General features: G+C 32.7%; 4 protein-coding genes across 5 annotated transcripts; 3 read left to right on the top strand and 1 right to left on the bottom strand.

The window, feature by feature from the left end:
- The first annotated feature begins 3,457 nt into the window (after positions 1-3,457).
- On the top strand, positions 3,458-4,543 carry LOC9304105 (abscisic acid receptor PYR1). Its single transcript, XM_002870034.2, has one exon. It carries the CDS (start codon positions 3,754-3,756, stop codon positions 4,327-4,329), a length of 576 nt encoding a protein of 191 aa, XP_002870080.1. The 5' UTR covers positions 3,458-3,753; the 3' UTR covers positions 4,330-4,543.
- Positions 4,544-9,370: 4,827 nt separating this feature from the next.
- Positions 9,371-11,618, bottom strand: LOC9306151 (transcription factor MYC4). Its single transcript, XM_021018990.1, has one exon. The coding sequence runs from the start codon at positions 11,495-11,497 to the stop codon at positions 9,701-9,703; it is 1,797 nt and encodes a 598-aa protein (XP_020874649.1). The 5' UTR covers positions 11,498-11,618; the 3' UTR covers positions 9,371-9,700.
- A 3,385-nt stretch (positions 11,619-15,003) lies between these two features.
- LOC110226757 (probable ADP-ribosylation factor GTPase-activating protein AGD8) lies at positions 15,004-17,403 on the top strand. Of its 2 annotated transcripts, XM_021019343.1 has the most exons (7): positions 15,006-15,176; positions 15,330-15,448; positions 15,761-16,193; positions 16,283-16,558; positions 16,639-16,764; positions 16,846-16,947; positions 17,039-17,403. In XM_021019343.1, exons 1-7 carry the CDS (start codon positions 15,099-15,101, stop codon positions 17,144-17,146), a joined length of 1,242 nt encoding a protein of 413 aa, XP_020875002.1. In that variant the 5' UTR covers positions 15,006-15,098; the 3' UTR covers positions 17,147-17,403. The 2 variants fall into 2 exon arrangements, with proteins under 2 accessions (XP_020875001.1, XP_020875002.1); XM_021019342.1 differs by having other exon boundaries at positions 15,004-15,176; positions 16,846-17,403.
- A 379-nt stretch (positions 17,404-17,782) lies between these two features.
- On the top strand, positions 17,783-21,054 carry LOC9306150 (ubiquitin carboxyl-terminal hydrolase 20). Its single transcript, XM_021019003.1, has 8 exons — positions 17,783-18,534; positions 18,618-18,738; positions 18,826-18,936; positions 19,042-19,196; positions 19,300-19,629; positions 19,737-19,859; positions 19,956-20,466; positions 20,599-21,054. The coding sequence occupies exons 1-8, from the start codon at positions 18,037-18,039 to the stop codon at positions 20,817-20,819; spliced, it is 2,070 nt and encodes a 689-aa protein (XP_020874662.1). The 5' UTR covers positions 17,783-18,036; the 3' UTR covers positions 20,820-21,054.
- The last annotated feature ends 3,330 nt before the right edge of the window (positions 21,055-24,384 follow it).

Raw genomic sequence — 24,384 nt, 5'->3', positions numbered from 1 at the left:
TGGCGGGAAATTTTTTTGGCGGGAAAAAATTTTACGGGAAAATTTTACAAGGTATTTTAAAGGTTTTACAAGTTTTTACAAGTGTTTTGGCGGGAAAAATTGCGGGATCACTTTTCCCGCCAAAAATATTTTGTATTTTGTGGACCTAATTTTGTTATATTTCCTTATATATTTTTGATATCTTTTATTAAAAGAAGGGTAATTTAGTCATTTTGTACATAAAAAGGGGTATTTTTAAAAATGGACAGCCAAAGAGGGCATTTTTGAAAAGGGGTATTGAAAAAGGGGCATTTTTGTGAGTCTCCCTATATATTAATAAGTTTATACAATTATTAATTTATGATATAGATGGGACCATATGTTTACATGAGATTTTCAAAAAAATTATTATCTTATTAATTTATCGATTTATGTCATTTTTTACATTGGTCCCAACTCGGGACCGGAAAAATTTATTAATTTAGAGAAGTTATTAATTTATAGAGTATTAATATATAGAGGTTTTATTTTATATCCTTAATAAATTGAATGAAATTTGTTCTAAAAGAAGATTTTTGTAATGGCATTCTTAAGTAAATTCTTACAAAAAGGAAGGTTAGTTAAATGTATCTTATAAAGTGTACTCCCCAAATAATAATATAGGATTTTTGTAGATCGAGCACTACTAGCAAGCCAAAAAACATTATCTTATTTAAAATAAAGGAAGAATTTTTTAAGTAAATATTTCTAAAATATACTATTTCTGTTTCACTTTAACTGATGTTTTAGAGTGAAAATGATAAAATGATTGTAAGTGTTTATTCATATTTGATTTTGTATTTAAGTAATGTAGCAACAAAACATGTTTAATATATTGTTGATATAGAGTACAAATAATAGGTAATGTAATTTATTAGTTTGCAATAAAAAAAATATAAATAAATTATTAAAATAATAAAAAAATGTTTAAACAAAACTAATGGCATAATTTACTTTTGAAAGCCTTAATAGTATCGACAAAGATCGTCGTTCCTTTGGTTAACTATTCTTTGGTTTATCTCTGTTTCTATTGGATTGTTTAGTTATCGTTTCCGTTTTCGAACTGCAACTTTGTATCTCTTTATCTCTCGTATCAATTTATCTCAGTGGAAAAAAAAAACAAAACTAATGGCATAATTTACTTTTGAAAGCCTTAATAGTTTAGGCAAAAAATAAGATTTTCTAATGCATACTGTAAATATAATCAAATTAAAGGTTTTTCTCCAAAAATGTAATTTGCTACAACATTTATTTGATTTACTATTTTATTTCAATTTATATTTCTCTTACCAATATTTAATTTCGGATTTCGTTTTCCAACATTTAATAGTTTAACTATCAAGTACCACCTTAAGTTGTTTTCACAAATAAGGTTTTCGAGTTAGTATCAACTTTCTAAGCAATAGAGGGGACATTATATACTTGACTGGCTTCATATATATATATATATATATATATATATATATATATATGTGTATGTGTGGTAATTTTTTAAAAATACATCAAATATATCAAAAATAAATTATTAATTAGCTTTATATGTTATGAAAAAAACAGCAATAAAGTTATGATAAAAAAAAAAAAAGAAGAAGCAAAAATTTAGAGATCATATTCTCTACCATGTCCTCCAAAGGTGAGGATCTCTCCATTACCAGTTTCAAACTTACGAAATTATTACATCATACTCTCTATGTCCCAAAATATAAAAACTTTTAGACAAAGCACGAAGATTCAAGTAATAATTAATTGAAAATACAATTCAACCAATCAGAAAAGACTGTAGAATTTAAAGAGCCAAAAATATGAAATAACATTGTACATAGAGATTTGTGAAACATCTTATAAACTGAAACAAAGAATATTTTTAAACATTCTATATTATGGGATCCACTACATACAACTCTTCAAGCACTTTCGAGTTAATATCAACAAATGTATTATCTTTGTAAATTTGTAATCCTTCATTTCTTTCATTGAACACGACTCGGTTTCTCTAGTTGTCTTGGAAATGTACCGAACCCCATTTGAAGACTAGTAGATCCAGGTAATTCCCCTGTATATCTACCAAAGTAAACTTTTGTTACTTCTTCCACTGAATAAATTTCATAGGCCCAATAGCCTATTACCTTGGATCTTGTCATTAATGGCCATTTTTTGGTTAGTGAATCATGCTTATTTTTCAAGCCATCTGACCTCGAAGCTGCTCTCTTCTCAGCCTTTACGTTGAATGACTCAAACTATGATTTCTTTAGCTTAAGTGAAGTGCGTTTAGCTTTCACTCATTTTCGGCTTAAATTTTCGGAAGTCTAAACATACAATCTCTTTACAACATGTACAGACGTTTTCGACGGTTTCTACAAATATGTAAAATATGTCAAGGTCTCTTACAAAACTTTCTGTAAGTTAACGTCCGCAACTTATGTTCTTTTGCATAGCACCAATAATCCTTCCGTGGAGGCTGTCACTAGCTAAAACGAGCTCGTCCGGAGAAAACACAACATATATAATGTAAATTTATTACCAGTTTCTTCAGTGTGTAAGTGCTTATAATTTAAATGACAAGATGCTGCGTAATCAAGATTTAAAATAAATTTGTGCCCAAAAAATCATGTCCAACAGTTACGATCTTGGAGCTTTTGTAGTAAATTTATATATTAAGGTCTCTTTCGGATGATTCCTTCCACCGTTTTTTTTTTTTTTAATTAACTCGGGTGATTAGAGAGGTTTTCTACGCCCAAAGACTAATTCAGGGGCCCGGAAAAATCATGTTAAATTGTTCGAACCCTAGTGGCCAATGCTACTCGAACCCATGTGACGAGAATTACCTCTCTTTACCACTGGACCAAGGCGACTTGGTTCCTTCCACCGTTTCTCTCCCAAACTTTCCTCAAAAACAGTATTTTTTAGAACAGGTGAGACTCAAGTCCAAAAAAAGTTGATCTTTATCTCACCATTGTAAGATTTCCTCTTAAAATATTACTGTTTTAAATAATTGCAACTCCTTTGCATTTATTTTTTTTACTTAAAAAATCCTTTCTATTTTCTCGTTACAAATTGTAGATTTGTCAAAGATTCATTCAATTTATCACTAAATATAATACCCGACCGAAATGATATCTAAAAAAATAATGAAAAAGTGACTATATTTATGTAAAGAGCATAAAAAAACATTTAAACAAAACTTATAAAAATCTGAATTGTTATTGATAATTTCAAATGACCAAAGAAAAAATCACAACAATTTTCATCTCTAGGATTTCATTATTTTTTCACCAAATACATGAACCCTACGAATACGAGTTCTTAAAACAATTAAACAAAATCACCACACTCTTGTAAAAAAAAAATCAAAAAAAAGAAACTTATACGAAAATAAGACTTAATTCCCTTATTTCCAAATCCGAATAAGTAACCAATAGTACATAACAGAAACTCCACGTCAACTTTCTTTTTAAAAATCAATAGATTCTATTTTTTGCACTCTCACGTATATTTCTCACTTTACCCTTACTAATTTAATATAATTCCAATTTTACCCTCATCTTCCCTCTAAAATCCAATCTCTCTCTCTCACACTCTGAGATTTCAACGATAAATAAAAAGAGGGAGAGAGAGAGTCTAAGCTCGTCGTCGTCTTCAATGGTGAATCTCAAACCAATTGGATAAAACCATAAAACAAACAAAAATCCCCCAAAAAAAAAAAAACTTCACTAATAAAGTCAAATCACCACCACCATGCCTTCCGAGTTAACACCAGAAGAACGATCGGAACTAAAACAATCAATCGGCGAGTTCCACACATACCAACTCGGTCCAGGAAGCTGTTCTTCACTCCACGCGCAACGAATCCACGCGCCGCCGGAACTCGTCTGGTCAATCGTCAGACGATTTGACAAACCACAAACATACAAACACTTCATCAAATCCTGCTCCGTCGAACAAAACTTCCAGATGCGCGTCGGATGCACGCGCGACGTGATCGTCATCAGTGGATTACCGGCCAACACATCAACGGAAAGACTCGATATACTCGACGACGAACGGAGAGTTACCGGATTTAGTATCATCGGAGGCGAACATAGGCTGACGAATTACAAATCTGTCACGACGGTGCATAGGTTCGAGAAAGAGAATCGGATCTGGACGGTGGTTTTGGAATCGTACGTCGTTGATATGCCGGAAGGTAACTCGGAGGATGATACACGTATGTTTGCTGATACGGTGGTGAAGCTTAATTTGCAGAAACTCGCGACGGTTGCTGAAGCTATGGCTCGTAACTCCGGTGACGGAAGTGGTTCTCAGGTGACGTGAAAACAAAAACGACGAAAAAATTGATAAAATGATTTATTTTTCTTTTTTTAAAAAAATTCAGAAATGTTGCTTCATATAAGATTCTCTTCTTTGTCTGTTTTTTTTTTTAACTTCATATAGTCATATTTTACCATTTTCATATGTTGAGAATGACATAAATGTCCTTACGTTCAAGGTTATTTTGGGCATTAACGTTTGTGGATAACTATGAATCTTTCCATTTTCGTTAGGTATATTCCGCGAGTAAGTCAAAATTTTCGGCTATGCAACAAACTCTCATAAAAAGTTAAAAAACCTTACTATAAAAGTTACTAAAGAATTCATAAAAGTGTTTGACACAAAAATAAATTATCGTGAAAGGTTTTACTTTTCTTTTTCTTTTGTTAAAAAAGTATGGGGATAAGATTATTTTCACGTGTTTTTTGCTGTTATTGCTTTAAGTATGGTAGATTTTTTTTTTTTTTTTTTTTTTTTTTTTTTTTTTTTTTTTTTTTTTTTTAAAGAAGGGAAAATTTAGGGGGGGACCCGAAAAAAATTGAAATTACTTTTCAAAAATTTCCCTTTTCTTTTATCGATTACTTTTGCAAAAGGGCCAAAAAAAAAATTTTTTTTTTCCTACCATGAACAACAATCACAATTTTCGTGGGATTTATTTTTATTTTTTTTTTTCTTTTAACACCAATGGGATTCTTATTTGATTTTATTAAATTGTGAACAAAGTTTTTCTCAAAAAATGAGTTGTAAAAAGATAAACAAATTATGAAGGAATAGATAGAAAAGACGAAAGAACCCATAAGTGGTAGTGTTTAAAAGAAGAAGATTTTAAAAGTGTGTGCCGTTTTCATTCAGATTCGGGTCTCCTTTTGCACAATAGTCAGGCTAGTGTCCCACTTGAATATATTGTTATAAAATTTGATGTGGGCGATCCATTATTATTGTGGGAGTACTTTAACAATTTACTCTCAGTTATTTAATAAATGATGTTTTAAGTTTATAATTTTATTTTTAAATAGATGATATTTTCAGTTTTCGATGCAAAACTAATTATTTTTTATTAGTTTTGACAAATTATTTTCTGTAAATTATTTTTTTATTCGTTGATTAGATTATAAATAATGTTGTAGTTTAGAAATTAAATAAAAATTAAATGATTTTTTAATCGAATTTTTGCTGGATCGAGACAATAGCAAAAGGCCATTTATTTTGTAATTTAAAAAAAAAAAATTAAAAAAATTCCTATTTGCAAACTTGAAAAATGAAGATCTTCTAATTAAGGCAAAGGTGATGATGATGTTGGTGCAAGTTGTGCCAGCTTGGTTAAATATTGCAAGTTGCCAACTTGGTTATTAAACGCCGAACATAAAGGTTAGATTAAAAATTATTTTATTTGCGCATAAAGTGGAAAATGAGGAATACTACAACTATAAAGAAAAATAAAATAGCATGTACTTGAAGTCTTGAAGTTGATGATGGATGGTTGAGCCAATTAGAAGATCGATATTTTGAGCATCCTCACCTACTTTATTCATTATCATCGTTAACGTCAAATCTTTCTTTCATTTCTTTAGTCACGACAACGCGATCCAAATCTGAAAAATATTATATATCGAATTATACGTTGAAATAATGAGTTTATGGGAAGTTTAATGGTTTATTATATTATCTGATAATTCATATGGTAACTGCGTTTTGCGGTGCGGGAGAAGTGCGGTATTACATTGCGGTACGGTTCAACTGCGGGACGTGCGAGAGAAATATATTTGCGGGACAAGTGCGGTTTGTATAAAATAAGCGGTACGAAATAAAATTTGATTGGTGAAAAAAGCTATTTGCGGGACAAATGCGGTTTTATATATATATATATATATATATATATTAATAATTAATTTTTTTGTTAATAAATAAACAATAACATAAATTTATAAATCATTAGTAATACACAAATTGATCAAAATATAAATTTAATTTTTTGTTTTAAAATTTAAACCATATATTATAAATCAATATGTTAATATCACAGTATGAAATATAGTAGATCATTTAGTAAGTATATTATTTACACTAAAATTATTTAACAAAAAATAATTTAAATATTTATTATATAATTAATATGAAATCATTTAACCATATTTTTAATAAAAATGACTATAGTTTCTTTATATTTCTATAAATCTGTTTTTTTCCTTAGTAAAACTGATTATTTTATAGTTTATGAAAAATAGTGAAGTAAGTTAAAAAAAAATTCTAAAAAAGACATGTTTAAAAAGTTATGCATTATTAAGAGTTTTTTTGTTAAAAACTTAAAATATGTGGTGGTTATTAACTCCCATTTATTCTGAAAAAAAAAATTAACTCCCATTTACTAATTATTCTATAAATTAATAAGCTTTCTCATTATGTTCTCTGTATCAAACTTACACGTGACCACCATTTTGGTTATTTTGCTTTTTGTACTACCTATTTACAAATTAGTGACTATTTCAGTTGTTAAAAAAAATAAAAAAAATAAAGAGATTAATATTTCGTTTTATCTACTGCGGAATTTGTAAAACCACTGGGTAATTGGTTGTTGGACAACACTACTGCGCTCCAAGTGTTAAAACCTTGTTTTGAAAACCGTGAACAGATTTTTCTTTCTTTTTAAAAAACCACAGATTACCTAAAAAGATAAGTGATTGGTGACAAAAGACGTTTTTCAAAAACCACACTTGAATTCCACACCTCTCCTTGTCACCATTCAGGGCCTAGGTATATCGAATTGGACTTTTCTCTAGAGATAATTTGCCAAATAGTGGTAGAAAATGTAGAATAGCCAATAACAAAATTTGGTGTAATTGTAGAAAAGAAATAAATAACAAGTATTTTACTCATCTAATGAAATAACGATTCAATAAACCAAGCGAGGCAAAGACAACAAACCAAGCGAGGAAACTCGCTCGAGTCTTCAAAGACATCTTTATCGCAAAACCTTATAAAACCTTTTGACGCTCAATCAGGGTTGATCCGAAAAAAGTTAAATGCAAACACATTAGATGTTACGCAATGTCTGTGTCAAAAAAGTGTTTTATTTTATGTTTTTTTCTGTTATATCATATCATTTTGGAGATAAGTTCAGATTTAGATAAATGATTTTCGACTTATATTCATAAGAAAGTTATAACCTGAGGTTTGGATACCGAGTATTCAATTTATATGGTGTTTGGCTTATTAACATGTTGGCTTTTTCGCATGAATAATGCGTAGTAGGTTTCGCTTGGCAATGAAAATTTTTGATTGACGCTATTCGCTAACTCTCGTGGTAAACCTGAAAATGAAATTGTACATTCAAGTATATATATAACTGAATCATATCGTTTTAAATAATGACTAGCCTTGTTATAAACTATTTTTTTCGACAGCCCATGCCACATGCTACTTCATTACACATGAATAAATTACATAATGGTTCCAGCTTTTGTTGGGCTTTTTGTTTTAGTTTTTGGGTTTTAGGTTTTAGAAAATCCAAAATATAATTATTATATTTTTGGTAACAAACTTAAGACAAAAATCGAACTTATGTAAAAGATAAATCTCAAAATAAAATTACGTGGATTTTATATCTTAAATAACTTAAAATTATAAACAAATTCTTGTCATTCTAAAAAAAAAATATACAAAATGAAGGGTGATGGATCAGTTCAAAAAATTCCAAATCCGCACACACTTTGGAGCATCAAATAAAGTACTAGTATTATTGACACAGACAACCATGCAACAAGATTATACTATTGGTAAGAAAAATTTAGCAAACCAAGGGGGATATTCGATATAGCCTTGAAAACTTTATAATACTCCATTAGAATGTATGCGTATTATTATGGCAGAATAACTCTGTCAATTATTTTCCACTAAACAATGTGTTAATTTAGTCCACATCAATAAATCCAACATTCATAAATTTTCTTTAATATCTTCATAAAGTAATTACAGTATAATAAGCTTTATAAATCTCAAAAACACGCAAATTGTTGAACTTACAACAACGTTTTAGGATTCATTTTGATGGTGTTTGATCCAGAAAACGATTATCAAACAAAGTATAGTGGCTATTACATGTACAAACAATACATGTCTCCTTGTCTTTATTTGGCAATAATGTGCCCTGTTATTTTAAAGGGCATGCTTTCTTCTTCTCAATCACACGTTCTCTTCGCACTGTCACTCACATTTTCGAGGAGATTGATGCTAAAAAGTTTGGAAACAAACACAATAATATATGCAGCAGAAAATCACTTTAATTAATCGACCACACATGTCTCCACTATATATTTCTTTTGTATGACTTTAGCTTTTTCTTCAAGATCCATAACCACGCTTTCCCTCCCCACAACCTTTTAAGACCTCTTATATTCATATTCCCTTTTTTACATTTTCATTTCACAATTTTTGACCTTATGATAAGAATTGGGTTTTGATACGTAATTGGTCCTATCCTAGTGGTTTCACTTCTTCTGTCAATATCAAGAAATCCATTTAGCATTTGAAAGTTTTGAATCATGATTTATGCCACTAACTTATTCTGAAGTTTAATTATGGTTAACGAGGAACATTATGATTCTGTGATTGTGTCATAATACTTTTGGGCGTCATGTAACAATTTTGAACTTGTAAAATATGTTTTGACAGCAAAATAGTTATATTAGCTTATTTTGTTTCCATTGGATAAATTAAGAAACCGCATGGTTATATATATGAATCCATGTGAATTCGGTTGGAAAATCACATCTCAATTATATGTACATCATGTAATTCCAAAGAATATTTAGAACAATAATGATCGTGTTACATCTACATTAATTTTGAGGTCCCACATTGGAACCTCTAAATAGATGTGATTGATTTAAATAATCACTATTGAAAACAAAAATGAGTTCGGTACATTCGTTCATAGCCAATTAGATGCCTCTTTTGATGCCAACTTCCCAATGACTTGTCCCACATGATGAACACAAAAACTCACTTGGTAAGTGAAATACTCAAACTTTTACTGAAAGACAACAAAAAAACTCAAACTTCAGTCCCATTTGTTTTATTTCTAACAAATTAAAGCCTTATTTACATACAAATACGAAAATTCATACACCAACACCAAACACATTTATTCATGAAACCACAAACCCCAACCTAATCATATACTACACTAAGAATCCTCTCTAACAAGCATTCAATAGCAACAAGTGGGTACTGCAAAATTACCCTTACCCAAATAGAGTTTACAAACTACATTCACAAGAGAAACTTGTGAAATATTTTAACCTTATACTATGATCGTTGTTTTCCGCTTTTCGCAGTATTTCTCCGGATTATTAGCCCTAAAGATGCTGACTTCGATTCATGGACATTCTCCGACTTTCTCCATTAGAGCAACCTTGAGCTGATCTTGCGTGAAAAACTGATTCCCCATTTTCACAGTCGCTTGTTGGATCATAAGATCATTCACTACCGATAAGCTCGCGTGATTCACTTCCAAATCCAATTCCTTGAGTGCTTCCATGAATTTAGCACCAGGATGATTCCTCTTACTACATTGAATCCTTATCATTGCATCCCAACCAATAATCTTCACATCAACCTCCATTTCTATCAACACACTCGATTCTTGATTCAAACATCTTCGATCTTTAACCGAACTTTTCGAATTCCCCGCCTCTTTGATCATCCCATCAAACTGCTTCTGCAACTCTTCTTTATCAGATTCAGCCTTTTGCAGCTTAGACTTAAGCTCATTGATATACGAAATCGCGTCTCCTAAAAGAGAAGCTTTATCCATCTTAGAGACATTAGGAACCACAGCTCTTAATGAATAGAATCTCTGATTCAACTTCTCTCTTCTCTGTCTCTCTGCCTCTACATGATTCAAAGGCTCTTCTCTTCCATTCGCCGGTTTTCTCCCTCGTTTCCTCGGTTTCTTCTCCGGTTCAACCACAAATCTATTACTCTCAGCTTCTTTAGCCACAGAAGCTTCAAGATCAGAGTGATTCGAGTCGCCGGATTTCGCAGGCCGTGGAAGAACAGAGGTAAAAGAAAGCATCCCTTCTTCATTATTCGAAACCGGAGATCTCTTATCTTCTTCCATAAACCGGCTTTGACCAGAGAATCCATTCTCCATCCCGTTCTTAACTCTCACCATTTCACCAGATTTCAAAACTTGGTTTTCCACAGAGCTTCCATTACAAAGCTTCGAAATTGGTTGAGAATCAGAATTAGAAGTAGAGTCATTACCACCATTATTCATCATCACCGGAGCAGCTACAAGACCAGATTCATCTCCATTGTTATTAGGTTCACTAATCCACAAACCTGGATCATTCTCTCCTTGATCTGGATTCAAATTAAACGCCCAAGAACCAGACTCACCACCACCGTTGAAAAAGGTGTCAACTTTATCAACAAGATCTGAACTTTGATGTATAATCTCCGACGAACCAAGCTCAACGACACCGTTCCCAGTCGCTACACACACCATTGTTTGTAACCCATAAATCTGACCTTGACGAGCTCTCTCACAACTTGATCCAGCTAAAGCATTAGACCCAGAAAGCCAAATCGTGTTCGAATTTGAGAAAGCTTGACCAGGTAAACCAATACCATTGACAAAGCTCTGTGTCATTGAAACCAAGAAGAACCATTCAGTATCTGTAACTTCTTCATCTCCAGCTTCATCTCCTCCTCCTCCACCACCACCGGAGATTAAAGAGTTGAGTTCTCGTATCACTCTCTTACGATGCTCTTGTTCAGCTGCAGAAGCTGGATTTGATTTCTTCTTTCTAGATTTCTCTTCTTCTCCTTTGTAATAACCATCACCCCAACCTAACAAGGTTGTGTTGTTGTTGTTGGTTCTTACTCCGTCGTCTTCTCCGGCGAAATCGTGAGATGATTGCCAGAACACGGCGTAAGTCCAGCTCTCGTTTGCTCCTTCGATTAAAGCTTGGAGTCGTTGCTGGAGATTATCTTCGTTGACCGGAGGTGGAGGAGGAGGAGGAAGTGGAGGAAAAAGAGAAGAATGATCGGAGCCGCCGATGAAAGCTTCCATTACCGATGCATCGTCGTCGGTTGACCAGAGATTTGTTGTACCGTTGGTTGATTGGTTGAGATGGTAATCGGTTAATTGAACATTCGTCGGAGACATAATAACACTTCTCCGATGGAGTTAAAAAGAGAAGACTTTTTTTTTGTTTTTCCGGTGAGGACAGAGGAGAGAAGTAAGTTTTTAAAGCAAATATTGATGTTTGGTTTGATTGTTGGGGAAAAGGGAATGTGTATTTATTCATAATTTTTTTTAAAAAAAATCTGTAAAAACTTTAATCAAAGAAAAATAAATACTTTTATTTTCACCAAATATGAACTATTTTTTTAGTTATTAGTTCTGAGGACGTTTTTCATGGAGATTTTTTTTTTATCACCTGAAATTTTATTAATGCAATTTGTTGTAAAATCACGGTATAGTACATTGTCTAAACAAGAGAAACTTAAACTGATAGACGAAGTAAAAGTTTTCAAAGTCAAAACCGAAAGAAAAAGAGATTTTTTTAGAATCTAGAATTTATGGAAGAAATAATCATAATATTAGAAATACAAAAAATTCATAGCAAAATTGAAAAAAGTTAGAACCTTAAAACTAAAAAACAAAAGCAACCAAGCTAGAATATTAAGAAAACAATAAATCCAAAAGAAAAAAAAAACCTCTTCTTTTGATGTCGGATGAGATTTACCAAAAATGTTTACGCTTAACCCGAAAATAACATTAACCACCTCATATCACGATGTGAACTAATCTCCCGAAACCAAAATCCAATGATTTCATAACCCGACAAATAACTCGAACACGCTTCTGAATGCGACGACTAGTAACTAACTAGATGTGCCCACTACATTTAACTATAACGCGATCACATCTAAACAGATCATGAAATCAAGGATAAGGAACGAAGCTTAACTTCTTGAAAAACACCAATCTCAAAGACGAAAACGACGATGGAACAAGACCGCTATCATCCACAACGAACAAAACTAAAGATAAAAAAAAAACTCTATAAACTTATATAACTACCATAACATTCAAACAAAACATAACTTATATTTAAAAGAGAACGAATCCAACATGAATGGAAGACTAAGACAAAAAAAAACAAAGAACGAGAGGAAAGACAAAGGATGGACGGATAATAACGAAACCCACAAGGCCACAACCAAACTAAACTAGCGGCTTAGAAGCGCTGATAACTACTTCACTGAGGTTCGAAATGCTTATTTCAAGATAACATAAATTTAAGTCATTCACTCAAATTTTCTGATTAGTAATTGTTATATCATTTCTTTAAATTTTTTTTACTAATCTATGAAAGAGTATTGGATCAAATTTGTCAAGGAGCATTTTAAATCAACGTTGTCCTTTTTATATAATAGTGATAATTAGGAAAAATTAAAGAATGAAAATGATTTTTCACTTAAAATAATGATCTTGTCTCCCTCACTTTTGGTGTTGATGTCAATGTCTGCTTTTCTTGTGATTAATCCATCATGTAATTCTTACAAGCAAGTATCAATTAATTTCTTTGGAATATTTAAACAATAGGGGTCGATTCACACTATCACAATATAATAAAAACGGCGAAAAAATTAATATAAATATGTGAGTTTGCTAAATTTCAGTTGGTTATTATTGGAGGCATAAAAATTATGATTAAAGGGATTAAGGTAGTGTTAACACCAAAGATTTGGATACAACTTTTATACACAAAACCTATAATGCAAATATTGTAGTTAAACATTTTTTAAAAAACATATTTTTGTTGGCTTCGTTATTGGACACAACTTTTTGCATGATAAAGAACAATAAAAAGACATGGGTGATTTCGATAACAAAGGCGAAAGAGACGTAAGAGCATAAAGGCAAAATAAAAGGTCTAGTATTAAAAGTTTAAAACAAAATTAGAATTAAATTTTTACCAAAAAAAAAAAAAGAATTAAATTATGAAAATTAGACGACCTCACAAAAATATCACATTATGGTGGGTGGGTCTCTTGTTTTTTTATTGGTCAGATTTCATAATATGCTTTCTTTTTCAGTCAGAGCAAATGCCCAAAAATGTTGGTCTCTCTATATTCATATCCGACGAAACCATAGTGTCACTGTACAGTGACATTTTGGAATCGCATAAAAGCATACAAAACAAATTAGCCTGGGCTTTATTACTTATATTGGGCCTCACACATTTTGGCTCATTAATAAAACTAGTCCCCAAAGATTTATAATTTGATTTATGGTATGCTCAATGTGAAACAACAAGAATAGCGAGACATTTTTTTTTATATACCTAATCGGCCGATCCGGTCAGTTTTGGAGGAACGCACTAAAGTGCTACTATGTAGACTCGTCGCCAACAACTAGGTGTTAGACTACTACACTGTCTAACCTCGAGTTTGGAATGCTTTCCGACTAATGCCCGAAGTATCCAGTTAGCCTAATCCTGGATACCATGTGAATTTCTTGGGCCAAAACCCAAGCTCAGACTTCTCACACAAATGCGATTTTTGTTTTCAGAATAGTTCGAACCTGGGTTATTTTCTTCAAACATTTCCCCAATTTTTTCTTATCACTAGACCACACTCGTGTGGGCGAATAACGAAACATTGAGCATACAATATGAGACATGCTTATGGAAAGAAAGCAAAAGTCGTATTTTTATTTCATTTTTAGAATTTTCAATTTACTAATAAATGTAAAGTTCAGGTATTGGAATAAAAAATACTATACATACTGTACTAGTAAACTATATGATAAACATAATATTAAAACGAAAAATGTTAACACAAGATTACACAAATTAGCAAGTAATCTTTGAAATGAGGTTAAAGAAAAGGTGAAAATGATAAGCTATCGCCCGTTTATCATCCATGTTGCTTCAGAAACGGAATTTACACACTACACGTGTCGTTTCTTAAATATGCCACTTTCGTAATTCTTAGAGTATATAAGGGTATTTTCGTCAGTCTAGTCAGATCAAATGTTGCCATCAATGTTATTAGGCCTGGACATTCGGGTACCCGTTCGAGTTCGGTTCTTTTTTCCGGGTATCGGATCTATTCGGGTAGGAGGTCAAGACCCATTCGAGTATTCTAAAAATTTGGTTCTGGTTCGGTTCGGATTCGGGTCGGTTCGGGTATTTTAATAAAAAAGCAAAATACCCAAAAATAACCAAAAATACCCGGAATATTTTCGGGTTCGGATCGGGTTCGGGTTTTTAACTCATATATACCCAAATCTAACCGAAATACCCGATTTCTCGAAAATACATTGGTTACTCTTTACCCAAATATAACCAAAAATATCTAAAATACCAAATATATTCGGATTTATGATTGTAATTTTAGGTATTTCGGGTATTATAAATATAAAAATAACTAATATTTTTAGGTGTATATTTGTATTCGGGTACATTCGGGTATTAGATTCGGTTCGGGTTTTTTTCGGGTAGGAGGTTAGGACCCATTCGGGTATTTTTAAAAATCGGGTTCGGGTTAGGTTCGGATATTGTTCGGGTTTTTCGGTTCGGGTATTCGGTTCCGGGTATTTTGCCCAGGCCTAAATGTTAGTACTGTTTTTTTTTTTTCCAGATTAAATAAAAAATCTTCATTTCTTTCAAATTTGTGATCCATTGTTCGTTCACATCTTCAGATTTTGTTTTCTCGCGAAAATTTTCTTTAGAAATCCTTCAATTTGATCAACAATGGCTTCTTCTGCTGACAACAATCTTACCGACAAAAACATTGTTTTCAGAAAACTCAAATCAAAATCTGAGAACAAGGTATCAATTTTTTTCTGAATTCTTTACTCTCTTATACAAAATTTGTTCTTAGAGTATCGTCAATTTTGATATTGTGTATCTTAGATCTGAGAGTTTTTCAACTAGATCTTCGATTCGTTTATGCCAATTTTGGTTTTGATTTTGCCAATTTAGGTCTGCTTCGATTGTAGTGCGAAGAATCCAACTTGGGCATCGGTTACTTATGGGATTTTCCTCTGCATCGATTGTTCAGCTACTCATCGGAATCTCGGTGTTCATATCAGCTTCGTCAGGTAATCAATTCATCATCTGATCCAATTCTTCGGCATTACTCTAGCTTAGATTTTGGCTAAAGGTTTAAGCTTTCGAGGCCTTGATAAGGTTATTAGTTCTAAATGTGTTGCATTACGTTGACTTTAGTGTTTTAAGATCAGCTTGGGTTAAGCATTGTTGACTTTAATTCCACTAGTTTATTGAAATTAGACTGATTCAAATTATCGATCCATTGACTGCTTTACGATTTTTCAAATTGGTTCTTTGTGTTATTGGATTCAATAATGCCACATTACGTTCTGATGATGCTGCAATTTTTTGTTTTTGTATAGATCAACGAATTTAGACTCGTGGAGCCCTGAGCAGCTTAGGACAATGATGTTTGGTGGCAACAACCGCGCTCAGGTGTTTTTCAAGCAGCATGGATGGACTGATGGTGGCAAAATTGAAGCAAAGTATACTTCAAGAGCTGCTGATTTGTATAGGCAGATTCTTGCTAAAGAAGTTGCTAAAGCGATTGCAGAAGAGACGAATTCTGGTTTACTGTCATCTCCAGTTGCTACTTCTCAGCTACCGGAAGTATCTAATGGGGGTTCTTCTTATTCTGTCAAGGAAGAGTTACCTCCTCCTAAATATGAAGGTGCCAGTGCCACTTCTTCGCCTAAAGCTTCTAATACAGTTGTGCCTAGTACGTTTAAGAAACCTATCGGTGCTAAAAGGACAGGCAAAACTGGTGGTCTTGGTGCGAGGAAGCTTACTACTAAGGTAAGTCTTGGGCTGTTTCTTGGAGCATTGAATTTTTATTTTCACTTGTTTAGATTAAAAGATTGGATTTTGTTTTTGGTAAAATGTAGCCAAAGGACAATCTCTATGAGCAAAAACCGGAACAAGTTGCACCGGTTATTCCCGCTGCATCATTAACAAATAACGGGGAAAGCAAATCATCAGCTGGTTCATCATTTGCCTCTCGGTTTGAGTACAATGACGACTTGCAATCTGGAGGACAAAGCATTGGTGGTACACAAGTGCTTAACCATGTTGCTCCACCAAAGTCGTCAAGCTTCTTTTCGGATTTTGGAATGGAGAGTTCTTTTCCCAAGAAATCAAGCTCCAACTCGTCAAAATCTCAAGTAAAGCCATGGTTCTCAGTAAGAAAATTAGTAAATCGAAATTTCAACCCTCAGCTAAACCATTTTTTGTTTCTAACTAGGTTGAAGAATCAGATGAAGCAAGAAAGAAGTTCACAAACGCAAAGTCCATATCTTCAGCTCAGTACTTTGGGGATCAGAACAAAAACGCTGATATGGAATCAAAAGCTACTCTTCAAAAGTTTGCAGTAAGTAACAACATTCACCACAATTTCAAAGGAACATTTCTCATCTTTCTCTTCTAATGCCGCCAATGTGGGAAATTACAGGGCTCAGCATCTATCTCAAGCGCTGATTTTTACGGTCACGACCAAGATGATTCCAATATCGATATAACAGCTAGCGATCTCATTAACCGACTTTCTTTCCAGGTAAAAGATCCATACCTACTCCTGATTCTTTGGTTCTTGTTCAGATCTTTTAACCTGTTGATGAATGTTCGATTTCAAATGTTTGATTCAGGCGCAACAAGATATATCGTCCTTGGTGAACATAGCAGGGGAAACAAAGAAGAAGCTTGGAACTTTGGCTTCTGGTATCTTCAGTGATATTCAAGACAGAATGCTGTAAGAAGAAGACCACGAGGTCTCACATGTTTTTTGAGTTTTTGATTTGACAGAGAAAAAAAAGTAAGAAAGAAGCTTTGTCGGAAACTTCCAATGAGGTTCACGTTTCTCTGTTTTTATAGAGCTTTTTGGGATTATTGAGACGTGGCTATTGTTGTTATCATCAACATCTATATTGATACACACTATTATATTGGACATGTTATAGACTTTATTAAAATCTTTGTTTGTTTGCAGAAAAAGTGGATTTAATTGTGATGATACAATCTGTTTTGAATGTTAATCTCCAAAATAATAGAATTCTTGGTTCTGCAAGATTTTATTAACTAACTAATATTTGCACTTTTAATAAGCAAAATAAAAAATACTTACTTTGTAAAATTTTTCCAATTTAAGTCAGATTTTTTTCCAAAATATATGCCAAAAAATGTTGAATAACAGAAAATTAAAAAATATATATTAAATTTTAAATTACTATTATCTTACAAATTACCAATTAATGCTTAATTTATCTTTAAAATATATAAAAATTAACTAAAAAAAAAAAGAGTCAAAATCCAATGTTGACCACCGACCTAAGGAAAACAAATTTACCGTATCTGGAAGAATATCTGTATGTATCATCATCAGATACATAAACACACTTTACAGTTTTACGCCCAAAATTCAATTCCCGGAAGATTAAAAACCCTAAACAATGGCGATTCGATTTTCCCTCGCAATTCAAATCATCTCTTAGTCTCCTTCTTCTCACTTTCCTCTCTAATTCGCCGCCGATCTTTCTTCAAACCCCTCTTCTTCACCGGAATTTTGATCTCTCGCACCGAAATTTCGACTTTTCATCTCCTATCGACGAAACCCTAATTTTTCAGTCAGAAATCGAACTTGACGACGATGTTAATGGCTAATTCCGACGTATCTTCGTCGATAATTCCCAACTCGATCAAAACCCTAGATGAGAACGAGTCGATTCAAGCACATGTTGTTAATGTTCAGTCATTGGCTCTTTCGTCCCCAAATCGAGATCGCGGCGATGATAATAATAATCATGATTCGCTCTCAATTCCGCCTCCGATCTATGATGGTTACACCTCTTCTTCGTCTGACGAAACCCAATCCGTTCATTCTCCGATCAATTTGGATCACGATGAGTTCAGCAATTTTCCAGACTCTCAGACTCGAATTGGGACTACTTCTCAAGCTCTAGACGATATCGACGATGATCTCTGGGACGCGTGTCCGTCTGATGATCTCCGAGAGGCTCACAGACCTTGGACTCCCAATGTTTCGCCTGGTTTTGGAAGCGATGATGATGATGACAACTCTAAAACCGAATCTCTTCGCAAATCCTTATTCGGATTCCCGCAAGAACCTGAGCCCGTGACTGGTGTTGTATGTTCTGATTTCGTTTTTGATTTTGGTTGCATTGTTTTCAATTTTGTTCTCTGATTACGAATTTGATATTTTGTTTGTAGGGTGCTGGACTTTGGAATCTAGGCAACACTTGTTTCCTTAATTCGGTGTTTCAATGCTTCACTCATACTGTGCCACTTATCGAGAGCCTTCGTGCTTACAAATATGAAGTTCCCTGTCACTGTAAGACTCTTCCTAATGTAGTGTAGCTTTTTGTTCTTATGTTATGTTGTAATGATCTTATAATATATACATGTTTTGGCTTTGTAGGTGGCAATGAGTTCTTCTGTGTTATAAGGGCTCTTCGATATCACATTGAGGCTGCATTGAGGCCTGAGAGATGTCCAATTGCTCCCTATTATTTTCTTAACAATCTTAATTGTATCCTTCATCGAATTCTTTTTCATTAATTTTCTGAATATGTTTGCTTTTGAGATTCTCTGATTTTGTTTATGAGATGCATTGATTTATCCTTAGCTATCACAGATTTTTCGCCTGACTTCCAGCGTTATCAACAAGAAGACGCTCATGAGTTTCTGCAAGCATTTTTGGAGAAGTTGGAGAGATGTGGTTCGGATAGAAGAAGTTTTCATGGCAATATCTCTTCTCAAGATGTCTTTGCTGGTCGTCTCATCAGTGGAGTAAGCAGTTTACTCGAAATATTATACTTGGTTAAGTGTCAAAGGTATTTCGGTATGAGTTTCATTTTGATTTCCGTAAACATGTACGTATTTCTGCTTTCAGCTCCGTTGCTGCAACTGCAACTCTGTCTCCGAGACATTTGAAAAGTCTGTTGGGTTGAGTTTGGAAATTGAAGATGCGGATACCCTTGGGAGTGCACTTGAATCCTTTACCCGTGTGGAGAAACTTGATGAGCAGTTGACATGTGATACCTGTAATGAAAAAGTTTCAAAGGAGAAGCAAATGTTGCTTGATAAGCTCCCTTTGGTTGCTACTTTCCATCTGAAGAGATTCAAGACTAATGGATTTTTTATGGAGAAGATCTTTAAGCATGTCAAGATCCCATTAGAGATAGACTTGCAGCCATATATGAGGAATAGCCAGGAAAACGAAGTATGTGAAACTTAAACTATCTCTTATCTCCCTTTTATGTTCTCAAAATGTTGTATTTATCTACAGATCGCACACTTTGAAACCCACTTTACATCTTTCTTTTTCAGGTTTCTACAAAATACCATCTTTATGCTCTTGTGGAACATCTTGGGTATTCAGTAGCTTATGGACATTACTCCTCCTATGTGAGATCCGCTCCTAAGATATGGCATCACTTTGATGACTCGAAGGTGATATTTTTAGTAATTCTATTTGATCCGGGTGCTTTAATAGATGATTTCCATAAATAAACTTTTCCGTGTTGTGCTTATGACAAACCTTGGCAGGTCACTAGAATCGATGAAGATAGGGTGCTATCACAGGATTCATATATTCTTTTTTATGCACGGGAAGGAACTCCCTGGTTTTCTAGTGCCTATGAAGAGTTGCAGCCATTGCTTGAAGCGAGTTTACTAAATTCTTCCCCAAAGTCTGTGCTTGATTCTTCTACTAACGGGGAGTGTTTATCAGAGATCAGTTATGAGAATGGCGATAAATCAAGCAAACCCTGCGATTCTGCTGGAGTGTCTAACGAACATGTCAAGACAAAAGAAGATTTTGTTTCCCTCTCTAATGAGCTAACCGAAGATGTGTTTCTATCAGCAGAGTCTTCTAGTGGCGAGGATTCTACTATGGGAGAGCTTTTGGACCCGCTTGAGACTGTTGATTCTTACAGTCCATGCACTGAGAATGAACCAGATTCTTGTTTAGCCATTGAAAGAGCAACCACTGTTGATGATTTTTTTCCTCTGCTCCTGGATCAAAATCAAGAGTTGTCGTCGTCTCCAAAACAGCAAGGTAAATTTCAATTCTCTGATTACAGGAAAGATTGTTGAAACTTTTGAATCGAGTTTTATGTTTTATTTGTATCAATGTTAACTGATGGAGTTTAGTGCTTACTTGGTTTATGTGTGTGTGATGATTCTGCAGAAGGAACTTTTCAAATGCAGCTCTCGCAAATCGAAGAAATCGCAAAGAGCCAAGAACCTTGGAAGCAGCCATTATCATCAATAAGCAACATTGCAGATTCCATGGAAGCAGAATTTGTGAATGGAGACCTCATGAAGAAACCTTCACCTAGGGCTAGAGAGTTGTTGGATCAAGCCATTTCTACAACTGGTTCTCCACCCAAAAAGTTAAAAACAACATGAAAATGTTGCCGCATCTGGACACAGAGAGGTATCTTGTCGACTTTCTTGTCGACCTTCTTGATCGCTTATTAGCTACAAACTTCTTCTTCTAGGTGTTATAATTGACTTTGATTAGACTAAATCAGGCTTTAATCGTTTTTGGTTTCGTGCATACTAGTAGTTCTGGTCTTTTTGACTTGGCTTTATTGATGAGAAGTAAGGATTAAGAATCTAATAAAGCTTTAGATTCTGTTAATGGTTTTTGCTTCATTTTTGTTGGTTCGAACCTGAAAACCCCAACTCGGATCCTAAGACAATTAAGACTAGCGTAAAGATCACTGGTTTATATTTGTTGACACATTTTCTAAGGTCACTGGACTTCGACGGAAAATTAAATTGAAATGTGAATAACCGATAATTCAACTGAAAATGAAAACCGACCGGTTTGGTTACGCTCATTTTGACTTCTTGCTTAGTTCTTTACTAATAATAATAAATCAAGTGAGATCGATTTACTACTTACTTACTAATCATGTAAAGTAAGTACAGTTGTCAGTAAATATCTAAAGATTAGTGGACTATTGAGTCTAAGATAATATACATTATGAGTAAAAACTTGAAGATTAGTGGACTATGATAATGTACATTACATACATGTCTATATCTCGAGTTTTGTTTTTAGATTGAGTAGAGAAATAATATACAAGTGTTTCTCGAAGATGCGAAATAAATACTAATTCTGTGATGTTTATCGTCTACTGAGTCTAGTCTTGTTTCGTTTATACTTTTACTTTATATGGTTGATAAAATTAAAATACTAATTTCGAAAAAATTAATAAAGAGAAAACAAAGGAAAAATATGATAAGAAACGGGTCCATCCACCGGGTCAGATATGGCGTGCCGTGTCCAAAGTGCTTCAATTTTGACTAAACCTTTCGATTTTTCTTTTTGTTTTAAATATTTTTGTAGTTCTAACGTCAGGGAAAATAACTCGTGTTTATATGTTTTTAAACTATTTACCTCACAATTTTATCGTGAGTTAAACAAAAGTGAACATGAATGAAATCATGCGTAATTACTATATTGTAATCTTGGACTAACCTTTCAATTGCTTGCATGATATTGACTAATCGTTTACCTTTTTTTTCGTTAATTTCTTTAGCTTTAATCCAAAATAACTCGTGTTATAAATTTTAAATGAAATCTAATCACATATGTATTTATGCAAAAATTAGAATGAATTACAGAAATTTAATTATATTTATGAATTTCTATAATGTAATAGAGATTAACAAAGGAAACATAAATGATCAAATGAAAAGTAAACTAAAAAAACCAAATGAAAAGTAAGAAAAACAAATGTGGATGTGGGAATATCAAAGTCAAGTGGCGTCCTTATTCAAAGTCAATGGACAATAAAATGCATATAAGACTTGTGTGTTCCTATTTAAATGACTGCACACATTTTTCAAATTTGTCACAAAGATACTAACTTATCACCAATACAAAATATGTAATATTTAGTATATTAAATTGTTTCAGTTTTATATCAAATACTATGTTTCATCTTTTCTACTTACGAAAAAAAAAACAACAATTTGGCATATTCCTTCATCTACCATCATGCATGACAAATGAATAAAAGCTGTTATTACTTATCATCATATGACGTCTATAGAATGCATATTATATGTCTCCCTTTTAATTTATTTCCTTGTCGTCATTCTTTTATTTTTATTATAGTACATTATAGGCATTTAAACAAAAATTAAAGACACACATTATACGATGATTCATAAGGTAGAAACAATTATATATATATATATATATATCATCGGGCCAACAAATTCTATATCCGCATGAAACACGGAAGTCTAAATTAACAACGCAATGAGTAGACTCTTCTACAAATGAATTTCAACAACAAAAAAATGTATTTCAATAAATAATTCCATGTTTCACCTATCGAATTTTTAGAACAAAACACACTTTGTTGTTCATTCAATATTGTGACATTACGTTTAGGGAACATATTGATTTATCAAAACTAAATTAATTGTACTTTCATTTCAGATGAGACATGACAGCGATATTCATAAAAGTTTTGGTGAATTACATTATGTGTATAAGAGTTTTATATAACCAAAGGACATGAGTTTTAAAATGGAATTTCCTTTTCAAGTGATGCATATTGGAATAGTTAGTACTGACTTTGCAATGTTAATTTACCTAATTAAATTAGAACAACAACCAAACGCAAGCACTAATAAACAAAAGGGTGTGTTATTGATATAATCACCCATCTTTTGACCTAAATTTCTGCATTAATTTCTTCTTTATTAATTAAAAAAATGATAAACAAGTACACATGGATTAGGTTATTATGTCCAATTCATGAGCTTGTCTCCGCTTATTGCTCGCTTTAAAAGCTATAACAATGGAATCTAATTATTGATATCATCCATCTTCTATTATATACAAATATACATACACCAATAATAATAAGAACAAACTAAAGTGCGATTCACACTTGTTCCAACTCATTCTTATGCACCTCACCAAAAACAAAAACTCATTCTTATGCACATATAATAGAAATACATATACACCCACATACAATACTTCCATAAAACGAAATTTATAAGTATAAATGAAATTCTTATTCAAACATTTCTGCCATTACATTCTGTTTTTTTTTTCAACAGTCAAGTTATTTGAAAACATTACGTATATTGTTGATGTTATATTCAACTGTTTTTGGACACATAAAAGGTTTTTTTTTTTGGTAAGGGACACATAAAAGGTTTTTGGTTAGCTGGTTGTAGATTGAGATGAATTAAATTATTTAACCAAAGAATTACATAAGATAACTTAATAGCTATTCTAGTCATTTTAAAATTTTGAATAAGCAAAATAAGTTTTTTTTTTGAAAAATAGAGAGACCACCTGATGAAACATATAATGGGATTCTAAAGGATAGAGATGAGATGTCAAAAGACTCAAAACTACAATAATGGAGCAATAGTTTTCTCCACTTGGCTAATATAATATCTAACACGAAAACCTTCCCACATTTTTTTTTCTTTTGCTAAAGGTAAACAAATTTCCATATTATTAATAAAACAATTTTATTTTATAAATAAATACAATGTGTATGTAACCAACAATCATGTTGTGCTCTGAGATTATGTAACGGACAAAATATTAACAAGGATTTAAAATTTTCACAAAAAAACTAGGATTTAAGATTAAGTCCAAATAATAACACAACTGTATTATTTTGAGAAATTTTTATAATAGTGAAAGTTAGAAAACAGGAATAATGGAAAAGAAATATTACTTATGCAAGTGATATTATATTATTGAAGATTTGTTTAAGAGAGAATATGGGAAAAATATATAGAGATTATCTTTAGGGTAATCCCCTATATATTAATAGAGAAACATATTTTTAAAAAAACCTTACCATCATGTGTTATTAACAAGATTGTCATGCTGATGTGTCGCTCTCACAATGATTTGGCTTCTATTTAGATATTTACCCAAGATTTATTAGACTATTTACATAATTTGTCTTTAGTCTCA

This window comes from Arabidopsis lyrata, assembly GCF_000004255.2.
Source record: "Arabidopsis lyrata subsp. lyrata unplaced genomic scaffold ARALYscaffold_7, whole genome shotgun sequence".
In the NCBI taxonomy this organism is placed as follows: domain Eukaryota; kingdom Viridiplantae; phylum Streptophyta; class Magnoliopsida; order Brassicales; family Brassicaceae; genus Arabidopsis; species Arabidopsis lyrata.
This window is presented reverse-complemented; position numbering and strand designations above follow the sequence as displayed.

Excerpts from the sequence above, each read along its gene's own strand:
- LOC9304105 (XM_002870034.2), top strand. The coding sequence starts at position 3,754 with ATGCCTTCCGAGTTAACACCAGAAGAACGATCGGAACTAAAACAATCA.
- LOC9306151 (XM_021018990.1), bottom strand. The coding sequence starts at position 11,497 with ATGTCTCCGACGAATGTTCAATTAACCGATTACCATCTCAACCAATCA.
- LOC110226757 (XM_021019342.1), top strand. The coding sequence starts at position 15,099 with ATGGCTTCTTCTGCTGACAACAATCTTACCGACAAAAACATTGTTTTC. Across the intron at positions 15,177-15,329 it reads AATCAAAATCTGAGAACAAG|GTCTGCTTCGATTGTAGTGC; the intron begins GTATCAATTTTT and ends TTGCCAATTTAG. Across the intron at positions 15,449-15,760 it reads GTTCATATCAGCTTCGTCAG|ATCAACGAATTTAGACTCGT; the intron begins GTAATCAATTCA and ends GTTTTTGTATAG.
- LOC9306150 (XM_021019003.1), top strand. The coding sequence starts at position 18,037 with ATGTTAATGGCTAATTCCGACGTATCTTCGTCGATAATTCCCAACTCG. Across the intron at positions 18,937-19,041 it reads TTTTCTTAACAATCTTAATT|ATTTTTCGCCTGACTTCCAG; the intron begins GTATCCTTCATC and ends TAGCTATCACAG. Across the intron at positions 19,630-19,736 it reads GGAATAGCCAGGAAAACGAA|GTTTCTACAAAATACCATCT; the intron begins GTATGTGAAACT and ends TTTCTTTTTCAG.